Consider the following 20,936-nt stretch of genomic DNA (forward strand, 5'->3'; position numbering starts at 1 on the left):
TATTTCAACCCATGAATTTCCCTTTTTTTTCCCCCGATTCTTTCCCCCACCCCACTGCAGGGGCAGTGAGCGAACGGCTGCGTGGTGTGTAGCTGCCTGACAGGTTAAACCACAATATAGACTCTCCTCCGTTATCATCATCAGGACTCCATGGAGAAGTCCTGAATTTGTAAATTTGCTCACAAAAGTAAGGGAGGAGGAAAAGCTGAAGTGTTGAGAACTTGCACTAGTTTGGGAAGCAAATCCCCTGAAGGTGATCTGGCTAGAGAGTTCAGTCACAGTAGAGCATCGTAATACACCACATAACATTCAACAGGAGGAGGCAGATGAGGACAGAAGTCTGCCATTCCATGCCATTGTAAAAATGTATGAAGAAGATACTGGCCCAACACTGGGTGTTTGGTCATCTGTTCCTTTCTCTGCTTACAAGGAAGAAACAACAACAAAAAAAGGCAGCCCTGTACAGGATTGTGTCTAGTCTTCAAGCTCGCTAGCTAGATACTCAGAAAAAGACCCAAAACAACTTGTACACTCAGCACAACAATAGACAGTTTGCCAAGAAGGAAACACTGATGACTTGAATCTAACTTTTCTCCAGAGCTGCAGAAATCACACTCCTCAGACACCGAAGTCCAGAACCACTTGGAAACCTATGCGATCTCATTTTTAATTAGGGCTTTAGTTAGCACATTAGCAGAAGTGCTATGTCAATACACAAGCAGTATTATGCACAGTCAGTAGAAATGTTTTTTTGCGAGAAGATACTCTAAAATTATTGCTTAACCATGGCACTTACAACCTGTTTATTTTTTCAGGCACCTAAGTATCTTCTTTGATTTGGACCATAGCTCTATTTGCTTGAGACATCTAATCTCAGAATTTGGACCAGCTTTACAAAGAAAAATCTCATCAAATACCAGCTAATAGTCTACTCGCCCTGAAAGGCAGTAGCTTAAGACAGACAACCACAGTAAAGTATGACAGGGCTGAGACTAAAGCCCCATTTGAAGATTCACTAGCCTGTGGAACAGACTTCTTGCACTTACATGATTTTCCTAACTCCAAATTTACTCACTTTTCTCCAATTCAGAAGAAATACCTTATTGCATTTTGCTAGAAGAGCATCGAGTTTAGGACTGACTGAAGAAGAGTGATACAGAAAAGAACTCGCTTGGACTGACATGCTTTAGTTTGAGACTCGAATCTGTGATGTTCTGTGACCATATCTAGGTAACACAGAGGCAGTGTCTTGGCTAAGAGGTTTATCTCCAGACTGCTTCCTGACAAGAAAGAAGCAGGATTCCTGATAGATTACTTAATCAGTGCTTCATCTTCTTTAGCTCTCAGAACTGTACAATTCTTCTGTTCTTCTGGAACTTGTCTGTCTCTGTGAAAACCTAATGCACTGACAAGATTAAGAAAAAGAACGTGTCTTTTTGCAAGAGCAAGAGAGAACATACAAGCACGTATTTATTTAAGGGTTGTATTTTTCTCCTATAGAATACTGCACTTGGTCCTATCCATTCTCACCAGATACACCCTCGTCCTAAAAAAAGTCAGCTCACCAGAGGCAAGATTCAGTGATTAAAGGGCAGAATTAAGTCTTGCTTCCAAATTCTATCACTGGCCTTAACATAACACACTATGCAACTCTAGCCAAATTAGTTTCTTTGTTCCTTAAAATTAGGAAAAAAGAACTGCTACTTCACAGACAACTTCAGAACTAGTTTTTCTAAAGTGCTTTTGAGTTCCTCACATGATGAACATTTCATATTGCATAAAGCAGAAATTGGGAGGTGACCTGATTATTTTTCCTTTAAGTAAAAACAAATATGAAAATGAAATCGTTAGATGAAAATTGTGTTTAATTACAGTGGTAGGTACCAAGCCACTCCTGAAATCAAGTGCATCGGTGTTACTGAGCAACATACCAAATCTACACAGAGATCATTTATGCTATTTTCATTCCAATATAATTTGTTCCAACGTATCCTTTGCTTAATCCAAATCTACTTATCCAAAACACAATACAGGCTATACTTAATTTTGTATTATCACTTAAAAGTAAAAAACTACTTCTTAAACATTTTGGCTTCAAGAAAAGACAGCTTGTGAATCCACTGACAATCTCAAATTATGAACTTCTTCAGTTTCCAAAGCCCTATCACCATTTATCTCAAACTCTTCCACAGATCAAGCCAAATCTATGTTTAAAGTTCAAAATACAAAAGATATGAATTGTGTTTTTATAAAAATGTAAAAAGCTAGTCAAAATTCCAGGTTTAGATATTTAATCTCTGAAGAATGGAGTATAGCAGCAGGAACTTAAATATAATAAGAACTATCAATAATAAATACAAGAAATTAGTGCAAAGATTGCAATAGAAGGATTCTTGAGTACAATGAGAATATAAAGAGACATTCTAATTTGTACAAAACCCATCCCAACTCTGTATACAATCTCTTCTATAAATACAACCACATAAGATGAAATGCTTATTTGCAAATAATAGTTATTAAAAAGTGTGCTTTATTGGGTTTTTCACTCGTTCTCTTGGCAGGTGTAGTTTGCAGGAAGTCTGTAAAGACAAATTTCCATAATTAGACATTTTTAACTCCTCCAGAAGTTATGTTTTAAATACAACAGATGCAGTACATACTTGATTTCCACAGAAAGCTTTGTTAGAATACAAAGCATTGTAACAAATCTATTTGCAGTTAGCAATTTGTAGGTGTGTGACAGTGAGGTAAATTGTAAAAAAAGAAAAGAAAAAAAAAGTTCACCACAAATATGAAAACAGCAGTTTACCTATAGCGGAGCATGAAATTGGCTGTGCATTGCTATTGCCTGTTGAAGTTTTTCCTCTTTGGCTCGTCTACAGTGGCAGAGCTACAAAACAAGACATAGGAAAAGTGAATTCTGAAAGGAATTTTCTATAATGCATACCACAGTTTCTCTTTAATGATTTAGCTACTTTGCAGGCTCTTTAAAGAAGGAAAACCCTGTGAACTACCTCCCTTCCAAGCTTCAGGCTGAACAACTGTCTATATTGATAACGTTATTCCATCCACAACTGTTTACAAGAGAAGATAATTGTTTCCTATGTTATGAAATGCATTTATTAGGCATCTTTAAAGAAAGGTACACTACCCGGTAAGTTGCTCTTGTCACAGCACGAGCAAGAATGGTGATTTTTGAACCTCAGTTACTTATTTGGTGATAGCCATCAACAGAATAATTAGAGTTTAATAAATTAAACATTAAGGTTGCTTAAGATAACATGTCATTCTATGTCGACTTACAAATTTAATATTGTCCATGTGGCTATCTCCCCCATATCTATATAGAAGAAAGTGGCACAAAAATATCTGCAACAACACAGCACTAGGGTCTAATGCAGGAGACCTTTGCACTCCTGCCTTAAAAATATGTGCCTTCAGAGTGCAGATTATATTCTAAATAGACTGAAGCCACTTAGGGATATATTTTTCTTTTGTTGGAGCTTACTAAAGCACTGTTCTGTATCACAAGACTGCTCAAACTCTAAGTCTTTAATTTATTCACTATGTGTTGTATATCTCTCAGATTAGAATGACTTGTATATTACATACCATTCTCTTTTCCATGAAACTACTAAGGAAGTCATCTATTTCTGTTTTGCCTTCCAAGAAGTCTTCTGCAATAGTGTCAGATTCCTCTTCAGCTTCATGAGCAGCTACTTTAAGTCTGGCTTGCAGAGCACTTGGACTGCAACTCTAAGGAAATAAAAACTCCTATGTAATATTAAACTGTCCATCAAAACCTGCATTTCCAGGAAGAAAGATAAATGACTATATAAATATGAGATATGTGAATAGAGCATTATTATTACATAAAAGCCTAAGTGACCGGATGAAGCTTCATCTCCAAGAAACAGTATAGCTTGTTAAACTAGAAGGGATTCAATGTGAGAAAAGCATTGCTAGTTTAGGTCTTGATTCACAATCATTCTCACAAATGTATAAAGCTTTTCAACTTTTAGCCTACACTGTAGAAAGCATCAAACTTGGAAATCTGACAGGTTCTCGAGTGCATGATTTCCGAGTAGAACTAGCATTTCAAGTGTCTTCAATAAATAGGATCTACTTTTGAAACTCAAAGTCAGTAGTAAACCTGAGAAGTATAAAAAAGTAAAAAAACACCTACTGTTCAGCTTTTAAATAGCCTTGAAATGACTGTGGAGAGGAAGACAGGAAAGGAAAAAGCACCTACTCAAGAAGTAGATGGGCTGCTGATCTAAACCAGTATACTCATTCTTCTGTTCTTATGAACTTCAAACCTTATTTCTGCTTATTGCGTGTAACTGCATTATTTTTCCTCTAATACATTTGGACAGTTAATCAGAACGTGATTCACGTCTTCAGTAGGAGTCTGTACAGAGCCAGAACTGCAAAGCTAAGATATGTATAGATTTTAGATGCTTGGACTACCCTTCATCTACCCAATGAAAAATATTTTACTTATTTACTATAAAACTGTAATGTAATCAGAAATTTCCTGTTAAATTAATCTTGTGCAAAATAAGGAGAGTTTGCTCTAATAAAAGATGGCTAAAATTCACCCACAGTACAAGTAAAAAGACTTGTCTGGAACTTTGAAGGAGAGATAACAGGAGATACCAGGTAGTGCACAGTGAACATCACTATATGAAGATACAGCACATGTGGAAAAACAGCACAAAAATCCAGCTGCAACTCGCCAACTCTCAGCCTCCTAACCATCATTAAATTGAATCAGCAAATCTAACGTAGAAAAAAGAAAAGGTAACATAGCAGTGGGGTATTACGTCCTGTTCTTAAGTGATTTCTTACAGAAGTAGAAAGTTTCTCAATGCCAACTACCTCCGTCCACTTTAAAGCCAACTTACATCACACAGAAAGGAGGCATTAGGAGTCAGACCATTCTGATTTTCAAGTGAGGAAACATTTAATTCATTTAGATCACCAATGAAATAATTCAGTTTGCTGTCACTTAACTTCTTGCTTGCTATTTCGTATTTTGTTACTTTTCGAGCATTTTGAAATTCAGGTACTAAGCACGCTATTTTGATGGACTGTTGTATTCTCAGGTGGCAAGTCTTGCAAATACTGAAGATTTCAGCGCAGAAATTGTTTTATGAAAAGTTGCATCTTTTAATGCATATCCTGGTAAACATACTAAGAAATTATTCTCCTTCCCCAAACTGCTTTCTGAAGTAATGACTTTACCCTATTTGCTCTTTAGAATGTGCAAAGTTTGACAGCATATATAACATGTTGCCCAAAGTAAGCATACCCAGTGAACCACAGAATTTAAGTTTCTAAAGCAATGGTTTTCATCATTTCCATCTAGTACAGTTTTACAAGCTCATTATGTTGAATGGGTACCATTAATTAAACAGCCTTCTTTAAAAATCATTCTATTCTTAAAACTGGTTTGACCCAGGATTGTACTTAAGAACAGCTCTAAATGCTCATCACACTCCCTTCTTCCAACTTTGCTTCTATTGTGGTGTTAAAAAAAAACCCCCAACCCAAAAAAAACAGTAGTGCAATCATAACACTGTTTTGCTTTCAAACTGTTTGGTACTTCATCCCATTTTATTTCATACTCGATGTGAATCTATTTCATATAAAATTAGAGTCTAACCAGAAGGATATTCTTTATGAATAAAGATACAACCCAAAACTTCAGTTTTATTGAAGTATTCTTAAAGGATAATATGATATAGAGATTATACCTCACTAAGTTCATGCTGTCTTTGCATCTTTTTTTCAAAGGCTGCTTTCATCTGCGTGAGTTGCTCATACTGGAAGGAAGAAGAAAAAGAATGTTTTCCCCCTGAAAAAAACAGAATATTAAAACCTTTAGGACTGACTGAAGAAGAGTGATACAGAAAAGAACTCGCTTGGACTGACATGCTTTAGTTTGAGACTCGAATCTGTGATGTTCTGTGACCATATCTAGGTAACACAGAGGCAGTGTCTTGGCTAAGAGGTTTATCTCCAGACTGCTTCCTGACAAGAAAGAAGCAGGATTCCTGATAGATTACTTAATCAGTGCTTCATCTTCTTTAGCTCTCAGAACTGTACAATTCTTCTGTTCTTCTGGAACTTGTCTGTCTCTGTGAAAACCTAATGCACTGACAAGATTAAGAAAAAGAACGTGTCTTTTTGCAAGAGCAAGAGAGAACATACAAGCACGTATTTATTTAAGGGTTGTATTTTTCTCCTATAGAATACTGCACTTGGTCCTATCCATTCTCACCAGATACACCCTCGTCCTAAAAAAAGTCAGCTCACCAGAGGCAAGATTCAGTGATTAAAGGGCAGAATTAAGTCTTGCTTCCAAATTCTATCACTGGCCTTAACATAACACACTATGCAACTCTAGCCAAATTAGTTTCTTTGTTCCTTAAAATTAGGAAAAAAGAACTGCTACTTCACAGACAACTTCAGAACTAGTTTTTCTAAAGTGCTTTTGAGTTCCTCACATGATGAACATTTCATATTGCATAAAGCAGAAATTGGGAGGTGACCTGATTATTTTTCCTTTAAGTAAAAACAAATATGAAAATGAAATCGTTAGATGAAAATTGTGTTTAATTACAGTGGTAGGTACCAAGCCACTCCTGAAATCAAGTGCATCGGTGTTACTGAGCAACATACCAAATCTACACAGAGATCATTTATGCTATTTTCATTCCAATATAATTTGTTCCAACGTATCCTTTGCTTAATCCAAATCTACTTATCCAAAACACAATACAGGCTATACTTAATTTTGTATTATCACTTAAAAGTAAAAAACTACTTCTTAAACATTTTGGCTTCAAGAAAAGACAGCTTGTGAATCCACTGACAATCTCAAATTATGAACTTCTTCAGTTTCCAAAGCCCTATCACCATTTATCTCAAACTCTTCCACAGATCAAGCCAAATCTATGTTTAAAGTTCAAAATACAAAAGATATGAATTGTGTTTTTATAAAAATGTAAAAAGCTAGTCAAAATTACATGTTTAGATATTTAATCTCTGAAGAATGGAGTATAGCAGCAGGAACTTAAATATAATAAGAACTATCAATAATAAATACAAGAAATTAGTGCAAAGATTGCAATAGAAGGATTCTTGAGTACAATGAGAATATAAAGAGACATTCTAATTTGTACAAAACCCATCCCAACTCTGTATACAATCTCTTCTATAAATACAACCACATAAGATGAAATGCTTATTTGCAAATAATAGTTATTAAAAAGTGTGCTTTATTGGGTTTTTCACTCGTTCTCTTGGCAGGTGTAGTTTGCAGGAAGTCTGTAAAGACAAATTTCCATAATTAGACATTTTTAACTCCTCCAGAAGTTATGTTTTAAATACAACAGATGCAGTACATACTTGATTTCCACAGAAAGCTTTGTTAGAATACAAAGCATTGTAACAAATCTATTTGCAGTTAGCAATTTGTAGGTGTGTGACAGTGAGGTAAATTGTAAAAAAAGAAAAGAAAAAAAAAGTTCACCACAAATATGAAAACAGCAGTTTACCTATAGCGGAGCATGAAATTGGCTGTGCATTGCTATTGCCTGTTGAAGTTTTTCCTCTTTGGCTCGTCTACAGTGGCAGAGCTACAAAACAAGACATAGGAAAAGTGAATTCTGAAAGGAATTTTCTATAATGCATACCACAGTTTCTCTTTAATGATTTAGCTACTTTGCAGGCTCTTTAAAGAAGGAAAACCCTGTGAACTACCTCCCTTCCAAGCTTCAGGCTGAACAACTGTCTATATTGATAACGTTATTCCATCCACAACTGTTTACAAGAGAAGATAATTGTTTCCTATGTTATGAAATGCATTTATTAGGCATCTTTAAAGAAAGGTACACTAGCCGGTAAGTTGCTCTTGTCACAGCACGAGCAAGAATGGTGATTTTTGAACCTCAGTTACTTATTTGGTGATAGCCATCAACAGAATAATTAGAGTTTAATAAATTAAACATTAAGGTTGCTTAAGATAACATGTCATTCTATGTCGACTTACAAATTTAATATTGTCCATGTGGCTATCTCCCCCATATCTATATAGAAGAAAGTGGCACAAAAATATCTGCAACAACACAGCACTAGGGTCTAATGCAGGAGACCTTTGCACTCCTGCCTTAAAAATATGTGCCTTCAGAGTGCAGATTATATTCTAAATAGACTGAAGCCACTTAGGGATATATTTTTCTTTTGTTGGAGCTTACTAAAGCACTGTTCTGTATCACAAGACTGCTCAAACTCTAAGTCTTTAATTTATTCACTATGTGTTGTATATCTCTCAGATTAGAATGACTTGTATATTACATACCATTCTCTTTTCCATGAAACTACTAAGGAAGTCATCTATTTCTGTTTTGCCTTCCAAGAAGTCTTCTGCAATAGTGTCAGATTCCTCTTCAGCTTCATGAGCAGCTACTTTAAGTCTGGCTTGCAGAGCACTTGGACTGCAACTCTAAGGAAATAAAAACTCCTATGTAATATTAAACTGTCCATCAAAACCTGCATTTCCAGGAAGAAAGATAAATGACTATATAAATATGAGATATGTGAATAGAGCATTATTATTACATAAAAGCCTAAGTGACCGGATGAAGCTTCATCTCCAAGAAACAGTATAGCTTGTTAAACTAGAAGGGATTCAATGTGAGAAAAGCATTGCTAGTTTAGGTCTTGATTCACAATCATTCTCACAAATGTATAAAGCTTTTCAACTTTTAGCCTACACTGTAGAAAGCATCAAACTTGGAAATCTGACAGGTTCTCGAGTGCATGATTTCCGAGTAGAACTAGCATTTCAAGTGTCTTCAATAAATAGGATCTACTTTTGAAACTCAAAGTCAGTAGTAAACCTGAGAAGTATAAAAAAGTAAAAAAACACCTACTGTTCAGCTTTTAAATAGCCTTGAAATGACTGTGGAGAGGAAGACAGGAAAGGAAAAAGCACCTACTCAAGAAGTAGATGGGCTGCTGATCTAAACCAGTATACTCATTCTTCTGTTCTTATGAACTTCAAACCTTATTTCTGCTTATTGCGTGTAACTGCATTATTTTTCCTCTAATACATTTGGACAGTTAATCAGAACGTGATTCACGTCTTCAGTAGGAGTCTGTACAGAGCCAGAACTGCAAAGCTAAGATATGTATAGATTTTAGATGCTTGGACTACCCTTCATCTACCCAATGAAAAATATTTTACTTATGTCCTATAAAACTGTAATGTAATCAGAAATTTCCTGTTAAATTAATCTTGTGCAAAATAAGGAGAGTTTGCTCTAATAAAAGATGGCTAAAATTCACCCACAGTACAAGTAAAAAGACTTGTCTGGAACTTTGAAGGAGAGATAACAGGAGATACCAGGTAGTGCACAGTGAACATCACTATATGAAGATACAGCACATGTGGAAAAACAGCACAAAAATCCAGCTGCAACTCGCCAACTCTCAGCCTCCTAACCATCATTAAATTGAATCAGCAAATCTAACGTAGAAAAAAGAAAAGGTAACATAGCAGTGGGGTATTACGTCCTGTTCTTAAGTGATTTCTTACAGAAGTAGAAAGTTTCTCAATGCCAACTACCTCCGTCCACTTTAAAGCCAACTTACATCACACAGAAAGGAGGCATTAGGAGTCAGACCATTCTGATTTTCAAGTGAGGAAACATTTAATTCATTTAGATCACCAATGAAATAATTCAGTTTGCTGTCACTTAACTTCTTGCTTGCTATTTCGTATTTTGTTACTTTTCGAGCATTTTGAAATTCAGGTACTAAGCACGCTATTTTGATGGACTGTTGTATTCTCAGGTGGCAAGTCTTGCAAATACTGAAGATTTCAGCGCAGAAATTGTTTTATGAAAAGTTGCATCTTTTAATGCATATCCTGGTAAACATACTAAGAAATTATTCTCCTTCCCCAAACTGCTTTCTGAAGTAATGACTTTACCCTATTTGCTCTTTAGAATGTGCAAAGTTTGACAGCATATATAACATGTTGCCCAAAGTAAGCATACCCAGTGAACCACAGAATTTAAGTTTCTAAAGCAATGGTTTTCATCATTTCCATCTAGTACAGTTTTACAAGCTCATTATGTTGAATGGGTACCATTAATTAAACAGCCTTCTTTAAAAATCATTCTATTCTTAAAACTGGTTTGACCCAGGATTGTACTTAAGAACAGCTCTAAATGCTCATCACACTCCCTTCTTCCAACTTTGCTTCTATTGCGGTGTTAAAAAAAAAACCCCAACCCAAAAAAAACAGTAGTGCAATCATAACACTGTTTTGCTTTCAAACTGTTTGGTACTTCATCCCATTTTATTTCATACTCGATGTGAATCTATTTCATATAAAATTAGAGTCTAACCAGAAGGATATTCTTTATGAATAAAGATACAACCCAAAACTTCAGTTTTATTGAAGTATTCTTAAAGGATAATATGATATAGAGATTATACCTCACTAAGTTCATGCTGTCTTTGCATCTTTTTTTCAAAGGCTGCTTTCATCTGTGTGAGTTGCTCATACTGGAAGGAAGAACAAAAAGAATGTTTTCCCCCTGAAAAAACCAGAATATTACAACCAATATTTCTGAAAAAGATTTTATTGCTCACTTACTTTATCCAATACCATCTGTGAGTTGCTCATACTGGAAGGAAGAACAAAAAGAATGTTTTCCCCCTGAAAAAACCAGAATATTACAACCAATATTTCTGAAAAAGATTTTATTGCTCACTTACTTTATCCAATACCATCTGTCTTTTTGCCTCGAGACTAGGCTCCAGCAACAAGTTTTTTTCTGTAAAATAAAGTCACTATTACTACTTTTTTTAAAGGATTCAGTTCGCAGAACACAGCCACAGATGCTAATGTTCTGACATCTTACTTGCCAGCTCTTCAATGCTTTTCACTAACTCATCTCTATCAGTAATGACTTGCTTCAGTTGTGGTAGAGTCACAAACTGTTCCAGTAACACTTCCTCTTGCTCGTTCATATTGGTCAGCTGCGATATACTACATTCAAACAGAAAGAAAGCAGATTTAAAACTAACAGCAAACATTACGGGTAGAGTTAGTTATTTCTGCCAAAAGTCAAAAGTTTGAGGCATTTATTGAGACTTTACAGATACACGACACTTAACTGCAACTTATTTTTCCCCCTTTCTCCAGGATGGTGGGCAGGAGTTTCTCCTGGATTGTATCTGCAGCAGTGAGCTTAAAAAGCAGCGTGTTAAAAAGTATCTCTCATTTCAAGCCTTACTTCATATGAAGTATTTTTAATGCTACTATTGTGGGTTGACCTTGGCCAGCTACCAGATGCCCATCCAGCTGCTCTCTCAGTCCCCCTCCTCAACAGGATATAGGAGAAAAGCTTGTGGGTCGAGATAAAGACAGGGAGATCACTTACCAGTTACGATCACAGGCAAAACATACTCAACTTGGGAAAAATTAATTTAATTTATTGCCAATTACAGTCAGAGTCAGATGGTTGAGAAAGACAGACAAAAACTAAAACACCTCACCTGCTCCAGCATAGTCCTCTCCATGGGCTACAGGGAAATACCTGTTCTACTGTGGTCTTTTCCAAAACTTCCACGGGCTGCAGATGAGTATCTGCTCTGGCGCTTGAGGCACCTCCTCCCCCTTCTTCTCTGACCTTGGTGTTCACAGGATTCTCACACTTCTCCACCCCTCCCCTCAATCCTCACTGTCTCTGCAGTGTTTTCTCTTTTTTAAATGTGTTTTCATAGAGGCACCAGCCGCTTCACTGATCGACTCAGCTATCCTGTGGTGGGTCTGCTGCCAAGCCGGCTGTGTCTGGCACGGGGGCAGCCCCTGGGCCTCTTCTCACAAAGGCCACCTGTGCAGCCCCCAAGCTACCAAAACATTGCCACCTACACCCAGGAGAGCTACTTAGAACAGCTGCAATACCATTTGTGATTTAACTCAACCAACACCAGAAGAATCATGGAATTTTAATCTGGTCTTCTTGGAAGGACCAAACTTGATACCCCCCTAACTTTCTGCTACATAATAAGGATGCTGCTAGAACTTACAGCAGATTTAGCTAAATTAAACAGGCTCTTAAGAAGGTGTCAAGGGAAACAAAAAAAAACAAACTCAGAAGTCCTTCTTGCAGAAGGTCTTTTCCTTTCTGAAAGGACAGAGTTTTCAATTGCTAAACTATGATACCACCATAAAGATGTGCGATCAGAAAGAAACCAATCTCCTAAGACCCCTTCAGAATTAATAGCTAATTTGTAATCTACTCATCCCACCATAGATGTGCGATCAGAAAGAAACCAATCTCCTAAGACCCCTTCAGAATTAATAGCTAATTTGTAATCTACTCAATCCCAGAAAACTGATCAAGGAGGCTGTCTCATTAGATCAGAGCAAACTGCTGGGAAGAATAACTAATACAATATTTTTGAATTGTGACAAGATATGCTTTTGATGAAAATATTTGTGTAATATGTGTATGAAGTATTTAGATGTGGAAGTGATTTGCACTGGGACAGCTGGTACTTTTACCACCTAGATTTATCTAACCCAACCCCCCGCGCATGCTGAGCTGCTCACAAAGCAGTCCATTTGTGAACCAGTCTCAAGTCCATTTCCCTGTCCCCTTTCCTCGTTCAAAAGTTACGCTTATTGTATTAGTAGAAATCAAGACCCTGGTGAGGCCCCAGAAGACAGCAGAACGCTGATAGTTAGGAAAAGTAAAAATAGATGCTCTTTTTGCTGGTGTTGAATCCTGAAGTATTGTTCCTGCTGAGAAAACCCTAAACAGGCAGCACATTTGAATACAAGGCTGGCTTACTTTCTGACTGTACAATTTTGGTAAGTGGTATTTCTCCTATTTGTAATTTCTACAAAAACCTTTCAGTGATATATACAGGTTTTTGACAAAAATCAGATACAGACCAGCAGTAATTGCCTTTTAATGACTATGGAAAGTTTTGCTACCTTCTGAAAATTTACCTTAGTTCTGAGAGTTCTGGAAATGTATCAGGAACATCAGGCATCTTGTAAGTAAATCCATTCTGGCCAACCTAAATGGAAGTTGAGAAATGCTTAGTACATTTCTGAAGAGCAATTTCTTGATATTTAACCTGATTAATCCAAAACCAGAGAGAAGTATTTGACAGCAACAAGAGAAGTAGGAAAAGCAGTAAGAAGCAGTAGCACTAGCCTCCGAACAAAAGACATCTCCACTCAACAATGGCAACAAAATACTTGTGGATGTTTGGGGTGGCATGTCATAAAAGATGAGTCAATTTTGGAGGAAAATAATGCTGTCTTGCTATGTCCTCCATTTGACAACAGCTAGATGAACCAGGCAGGAAACACATAGGAGCAGTGTAACTCAGGGAAGTGAGAACAGAGAAAGAGATTGACATTTTGATCTCTCTCATGTGGTTTTTAAAGCTACAATCCCTTGGGAAAAAAGTTTTTAGACAAGGAAAAAAAAGTCTGTCTTCATAGAAGGTAGAAAGTTGAAATTCTACAAAACCAGAGAAGTGTCTTCCAAGATGAAGAGAGCTTTTGTTTCTAAAGACAAGATTTGATGAAAGACTAAACATTTAGATATAAAGTTTTTGGAAGACATTCCAAAAAATCCTTCCAGAGTGCATCAGTGACAGGGAGTTTCTGAGTACACACATACAAGATCCGTGAAGCTATCTGAAGCATGAAACCGAGAAATACTTTACCCATAAAGGCTTGAGACTGCACATCATTCTCACCTGATAGGTTCTGGGCAGGAAATCCCACATAGAGAAAAGGATCTCATTTTTTATGGCTAGAGAAACAGTCACAGCTGCACTATGGGGGAGTGCAGCTCCAAAAAAAAAGTATATTCAAAGATATTTAGCATAACACTAGTTTCACTGAAACTCAGAAAGACAAACTTGTTGCTCTGACTTCAAGTTTGTTCTAAAAAACTCTTCATCAAAGCCAGAATGACAATTTCATTTTCCTTGCACCGGCAAAACAATGAAGTGCAGTCACTCAGACTGCTCCCTTGAGTTTTGTGGCAATGCCCTGTGTGCCCTTGAGGGAACTTATACCCAGTGCCTGATAGTTAAAGCAGTAAAACTCAGTGCACAGACCTGAAGCACTGCTTCTGCTGTTGGAACAGGTAGTGGCAGATCAGCAATCAAGCCATAAGAGGGAGCAGCAGGCTTGTCTGTAGTGTAGCTTGAGGAAACTGATTCAGCAACAGGCACAGCTGCCATTGTTCTATTTGTTTCTTGAGGTGGGTATGGAGGAAGAAATGGAAAGCCCTGAGGAGCGTAAGGAGGCATTCCAGCTGGTTTGTTGAAAAGGCTAAAACCAACCAAACAAAAAACCACAACCATGAGCAACCAACTGCTTACAGCACATTTCTTATCATTTGAATTATAACTACTAGACCACGTACAAGACATAAGATTGAATTTTTAAACAAGACCATAAACTTTGCGTTTTCTCTTCTCAGTTAGTTCCAACGTAGTAAGTCTACTTTATGTCTTACACTGCAACATAATATACAACTCCATTAAACTATATTCTTGTAGAGCAGCCAAATACACACTCAAACTCTTAATTATAAGAAAACTACTTCTCAAAAATTTATGAGAGCATAAATTGAAATTGTTTCCATCTAAAAGTCCTGAGAAATGCATCTGTGTCATACATTAGTTCTTATTTACAGTATAGCATTTAACAGCTTGGGAAACACACACATAATTACTTCTACATAACATGAATGATTTTTTTTTTTAAATTCACAACTGCAGCTGCACCTAAACCCAGTATCATTGTCAGCCACGAGAACCACAGTTGTACTGATAAAGCTGTAACGTCTCAGACCACTTTTACATATATAATACAATTATTTAAATTGCGCAATTTCTGTTGCACAGTTGTTGCTACAGAAGCTGCCTCTAAACTTGGGAGATTATGAACAGAATATGAAGAAACACAACTGCTCAAATCATGCTCTACAGCAAATTCAAGATTTCATCTGATAATGTAAACATTTCTTCTTTTTCAAGAAAACAGAAGTTATATCAGCGTGTTGATACAGTAACTCCAATGAAATCTAGTGTTTCTTCTCAAAACAATCATGCCATCAAGCAAGCACATGAAACTGTGCACGGGCAGGTAATCTATGTCTCCCAATACAGCCACTACATTATTCCTGTTCCTGCCCTCCTAATACTTGGTTTCGTCTCTTTTTAAAAATGTAAGTTAATACACATAGTTCCATTCATCATGTTTATAGATACTTACTATGGAAATGATGTTGAGCTAGGAACCAGAACTGGAGGATTCTTCCAAAACTCGTCCAGTAAACTTTGAATAATTTTTCCAAGATCTGAGTGCATTGTAAACTGGTAAAAACAAAACAAAACAAAAAACTCGAAAAACTTGAAGCAGCAAGATGCAGAAGAAAAATTATTCCTGGAATCCAACAGTTCCAAAATGTGCTGAACTTGACTATTTATTATACCCACCCGCCAGTGCTGTAAGCTATTTCAGAGACATACCAGCTAACGTAAACTGCGTTTACACAAGTTCCAAATAAAGTGATAAAGCCACTCAGAACTGAACAGAAACTACAAGTCTTTTGTATATGCCATTATCAATGGAGAATCAATCAAGTATAACATTTCTGATGAACACCCAAAAAACCCCATCAAGTTACATTTGGGGAAAAAAAGGGGGAAAAAAAATACCAAGATTTAAATTTGAGACAAAAAGCATCATTAATTGCATTCTGAAAAAGTCATAACCCCACCCCACAACTCAAAAAAACTAACACATCCTTGTTGGCAGAGGAAAAAAACCCAAATCAAAACACACAGCATATTAAAATCCTGCATATTAGAGCTAAAACCTTTACATCTTTCTAACAGGATTAGTGTAGAAAGAACTACGTTACAGAACAGTCTTAAAGCATCCTTCTCCCGTATTTGGAATAGCTGTAGAGAAACAAGAACTGTGCTATTGGTACTAAAGAGAAAAGTGATAGGAACTTTCTAAGCCATCATAACTTAAAATAGTTTTAGATATATGGAATACTGAATTCAGTAATGGTAGCAGTAAAAGAATGAATAGTAGTATACTGAACACTACTGAATTTTTGTTTTCAGACCCCTCACAATATAGTTTGAGAGGGATTAGGATGTGTACTAGTCTTTTTTACCAGAAGTATTAGCAATAATCTAGTATGACATGTATTAAAATTGCTATTAACAGTAGATATACGTGAAGCTACAAATTATACATACGTTACTTATTAATGGACCGGTCACATATACTCCCTGCTTGTCCATTAAATGATGTCTCACAGGTGGGAAAACACTGATGACTGGTTTTTCCTGAGGAAACTGAGGTGGAAGCAAGCTGCAAATACAAGAATAATCATTAATACAGCTACATCCCATGATAAAGTTTGCATAAGAAGGCTTCTTATGCAAAGAAAAAATACTACTAATTACATAAACTTACTTTTCTATGAGAAGATTTATGGAGAAATACAGAGTGAAGCACACAAGAGGATTATTCAGTTACAAAATTAGAAATCAGACAGATTAAAATACTGGACTTCCACAGAACTGAAGAGAGCATTTACTGGGCAAAATTGTAGTATAACAATGAAGCAATTATGTCCACAGACAAAGAAAAAGCTGTAGCATAACGAGAGTATTTTCTAATACAAATGTTATTACTACAAAGACAATGCAGTGTAACTCGCAAGAATATCAGGCAAGTTATCAGGCTAAAGTAATAAAAAACTTGTGAATAGAATACCATCAATATTTGCCAGAGCAAAAGCAGCCCCCAAAGTAAATTCATAGGAAATGTTACAATAAATCACTTAAGTTATGATCCAGAAGCTTCACTGGGGTAAGAGTTAGTACTAGGAGTTACAGCATGTTAGTAAATTACTAATTAAGTTTATTGTAGGGGATTCAAAGTCATCAGAAACCCTCAAGCATTTTCTCCTACTTACCTTCAACTACAAGCACGCAGGTATCTTAGGAGCTGAGCACAGCAAAACATAGCTTTGCTTTCAGCTGAGCATCTGCATGAACTACTTTCACTCATATCACTACAACTACTAACGCAAATCCAGGTTACAGTTCCTGAAATTAGTTATGAGATAGGAGCCATTTATGTTTTATGTTCTATTACTACTTTTTTTTCTGAGAACATTTTTAATTTTCAAGATGTGCATAGAGATATCTCACTCTACTTACATGTTAATATTAATTGTCAAGTTGTTTACAGTGAATGGCAGTCGGTATTCCACATCTTTCTGAATTTCTGCAATGCTGTCAAAGAAGAAATTGTTAACATCCAATTCACGGTCAGTGTAACAGCCTAAAGTCTAAAAAAAGGCATAACCTCAGACCTTTGTATTTAGTTTAGTTTTGAAAAGACTTGTAAGAATAAAATTGAAAATGCTGGAATAAGTTAATATGCTCCAGAATGCTATACTGAATATTAAGATTAAAGCAAAAAATAATAGATTCAACTTTTAAACCTCATACATGATCACAAGCAATGGAAATACTGGCAGAAAAATTGTGCTACCCACTGATCTGACAACAATCTCAACTTATTTTTCTCCACTTACTGGCTTAACTTAAGATATCACATCAGTGATTTTTTTATATACTGATTTTTATCTGATAAAATATTTACTTTGCCAAGGCATTACACCTGGTTCACAACTAAGCATTGCTCTGCAACGCTGCCTACAGATCAATATTTAAAACATACATCACACTAGGCCTTCTTCCTTAATAGATTAGCTTACTATTTAATAGTCATTTTTTCCACATGAACCAAGTTCTGTGCACTTGCACAGATATTTCAAAGAATTATCTGGAGAAGAGCTACTTGCAAGAATGTAAAGCTCTGTAATCCAGTGGCATTCAAGACACAGACACCCCTGAAAGCATCGAGTGAAGAAACATGTATCTTATGAAATCTGGTAAGACTGAATCCAAATTTGCTCCTCCTGTAACAGGTAAGTTACTGAGAAAAATCTTTAAATCAGCTGCATTAATAGTAAGTTGATTTCAACACTCAAAGCACTCCATAATTTGTATGCACAGCAAGATTGTTTTGAAAGATGGCATCCCAAAGAATGCGGAGGAGGAGGAGAAGTAGAAGACTTAGCTCAGGAGCAGAATTTCCGGACAAAATGAACACACCTAAGCTGGCACTCAGAGAGAAAGGAGGGCAGAAAATCAGCTTCATCTTATAATGCCTCAATCAAAACAAACTTAAAAAGCAGACTGATTCCTCTTCCATGTATTTTTCCTGCCTGCACCTCGTTAATAATATTCTTCTCTCCCACCTCTCTAAGGCTCCCTTATAAAGGGAGGGAACACAGCTCAAATTGGGAATAACGGCAGCTGGGTGTTCCCAGAAAGCCTCTTTGTACCCAACTTCAGAAACACCTCTCCATCCACCGCCAGGTACACTCCATACAATTACTTCCTCAAAAAAACCCCAAAACACATTACCTGCAAATGTGTGTTAAGTGTATTGCTAGGAGCGTTTTGTATCCCTCCAAAGCATTATTTGCACATACAATTTAAAACTCTAGTTTTCAGAGCTTCAGGAATAAACGGAGCAAGACACAAACCTAGCTATGCACCTTGCTTTCCACAGCCCAGCCTTAGTCCTCTCACAGACAACTCGGTATCTGCTCTTCCCCTGTGAAATCACACGCTGTTTGAAGAAACTATCAGGCATCCTCAGCACGGGAGAATTCAAATCAGAGTTTAGGGCTCCAGAACACACCGAAATCGCCGCCTCCTCATTCTTAACTGAAAGATTCTCCCTGGAATCTCTCATGCACATTCCTGCCCTGTAATCATCTGTCACACATTTTAATAGCCTGCTACAAAATCCTTTTGAGAAGGGTATGTAATTATGCTCCACTCACGTGCATAACCTATGCATGAACTGGGAAGGAAGAGGAGAACAGGGAGAGAGAAACAAGAAATCCAGAATCTCATTGAGCTGTCCAAACTGTTATAACCTCCTTTAAGCAAAACCTTGAACTGATAAACTTAGTTGTCCCCTCCCCAAGTGGGAATGGGTACACTGAAAAAACGGCACATTCTTAACCTTGTCTAGAACAGCAGCAAACATAAGAAAACTGTTTTTTAAACACAAAAACTTCATTTCAAGCTCCTAACCTGTGAGGGATCCTGAAAAGGAAGACTAGCTACTGTAATGAAATTAAGATCTGGGCTTTTATTACCTGCGAAGACTAACCAAACTTACCTAACTTAGGTAACTACATCATGCCAAGAATCTTATTTTGAGCATTTCAGTAAGGAGCAGCTGGGATACAACATAAATGAACGACAAATTATACTTATCAGACAAAACAAACATTAGAGTAACATTAATTTAATCATTGCTTAGGAAACAACGCTGTTGCAATGCTTGATGCATATTCCTATCCTATAGATCTGTGCTGCCGTGGAGTCCATAAGCAAGCGCATCAGTCCCGCCCAAAAGAACACTTCGTACTTTTGAAAAATTGCACCCACTACACGTACCTTTTTAGAAGCACAGAATTTGAGGCACAGTTATTCAGATTTATTCAGCAGTAAGTATCCCTTATGAAAACTGTATGCTTTGCCAGAATGTACTCCTTCGCTTGCCTATTTTTTTTGTTTTTTACACCTATCCTCAAGAGAGATGACGCAGGCCAGTTTACATAGCTGAAAAGTCACATTTGAGCAGCTACCATCTCCCCACCCCTCATCTCCATTCCTGGCTGCAGGGTCCGTTCCCTCTCTGCACATGCTTGAACTGGTGCCTGCACAAACAGGTGGTAAACCAGTTCAGCAAGCTGACCTTGACAAAAACCGATCACCTTTTTTGAGGACTTAACTTGGGGTGAGCTCATCTCCCTGGTAGAGAAAAAAGGGTAGAAATAAAAGGCTAAGTAAGGCCAGTCCAACAAAAACTTCTAGTTAGGTAAGCTGCTGCGCACTCACAGAGACAGCTCCTTAGGAAAGTGAACCATCTTTCAAAAATACTTGTGAAATTGGCTCTGAACAGATTTAAGTTTAAGCAAGAGACAATACTTAGCAATACTGTCATACTTATGTTTCCTGTGTGATAATTCAAACTATTAGGGTAGTGAGCGAACTGCAATTATTAAACTTGGAAATACAATCAGTTTCTCTTCCACTCCTAGCCTCCGTCTGACATAACAGAAAATATTATCGTTTCTTTTTCTGGATCAGTTCTGGAGGCGATCCATTCTACTATCTATCATTCTACTTCAACAGACATCCTAGGAGGGATGAATGCTGACACGTTCACAGAAAATATACTTGAAATATATGAAGTGTGGATCTCCTTTTAAAAGATGAACACTTTTAGAAGACTAAAATTTAGGCAAAACTGATCAGCTTACTGACAAGCTGGAGTATCTCAGGATAAAGGAAGGTGTTTTGCTGTAAAAAGTGTGGCTGGGGGGGGGGGGGGAAAACCCCCCTGCCTCTGGTGAGCATCTAAATAAAACAAGTTACTAAGGAACAGTCAGTTATTAGCAAGTGAGCACTGTACATCAGAAAAACCGTTTGTAGAGCCAGTAGGGCTGCAACGGCACTGCTGATAAGACCACTGTGACGCGCAGTTCCTTTATGCTGTATGTTTGATTCTTAACTTTTGAGAACTACGCTCCTACAGCCAGTTTCCAGAAAGAGGGCTTTATTCCGACACACGCAATCTGTATCTCTTTGCGGACTTTAAAACCCATTAAATCCTTCGGCCGACTTCCCGGTCAAGCGGCCGGTCTAACTGGGCACGACGATCTGCGCCCGATCGCCCGGCCAAGCCACAC

General features: G+C 37.1%; 1 protein-coding gene and 1 long non-coding RNA gene across 2 annotated transcripts; both read right to left on the reverse strand.

Annotated features, from left to right (window-relative positions):
- Nucleotides 1–2,280: 2,280 nt before the first annotated feature.
- Nucleotides 2,281–5,828, reverse strand: LOC103897389. The gene is made up of 4 exons (XR_657487.2): nt 5,760–5,828; nt 3,613–3,756; nt 2,810–2,890; nt 2,281–2,579 (listed from the first exon to the last, which is right to left on the reverse strand). It is a non-coding gene; the product is annotated as an uncharacterized LOC103897389 (long non-coding RNA).
- A 778-nt stretch (nt 5,829–6,606) lies between these two features.
- On the reverse strand, nt 6,607–18,031 carry VPS37A (VPS37A, ESCRT-I subunit). The gene is made up of 12 exons (XM_009277402.2): nt 17,957–18,031; nt 17,311–17,385; nt 16,339–16,453; nt 15,338–15,438; nt 14,173–14,389; nt 13,043–13,113; nt 10,944–11,071; nt 10,798–10,856; nt 10,516–10,584; nt 8,369–8,512; nt 7,566–7,646; nt 6,607–7,335 (listed from the first exon to the last, which is right to left on the reverse strand). Exons 1-11 carry the CDS (start codon nt 17,989–17,991, stop codon nt 7,566–7,568), a joined length of 1,095 nt encoding a protein of 364 aa, XP_009275677.1. The 5' UTR covers nt 17,992–18,031; the 3' UTR covers nt 6,607–7,335.
- Nucleotides 18,032–20,936: the final 2,905 nt, after the last annotated feature.

The sequence above is a fragment of the Aptenodytes forsteri genome, unplaced genomic scaffold (assembly GCF_000699145.1).
Source record: "Aptenodytes forsteri isolate BGI_AS27 unplaced genomic scaffold, ASM69914v1 Scaffold65, whole genome shotgun sequence".
Lineage (NCBI taxonomy): Eukaryota > Metazoa > Chordata > Aves > Sphenisciformes > Spheniscidae > Aptenodytes > Aptenodytes forsteri.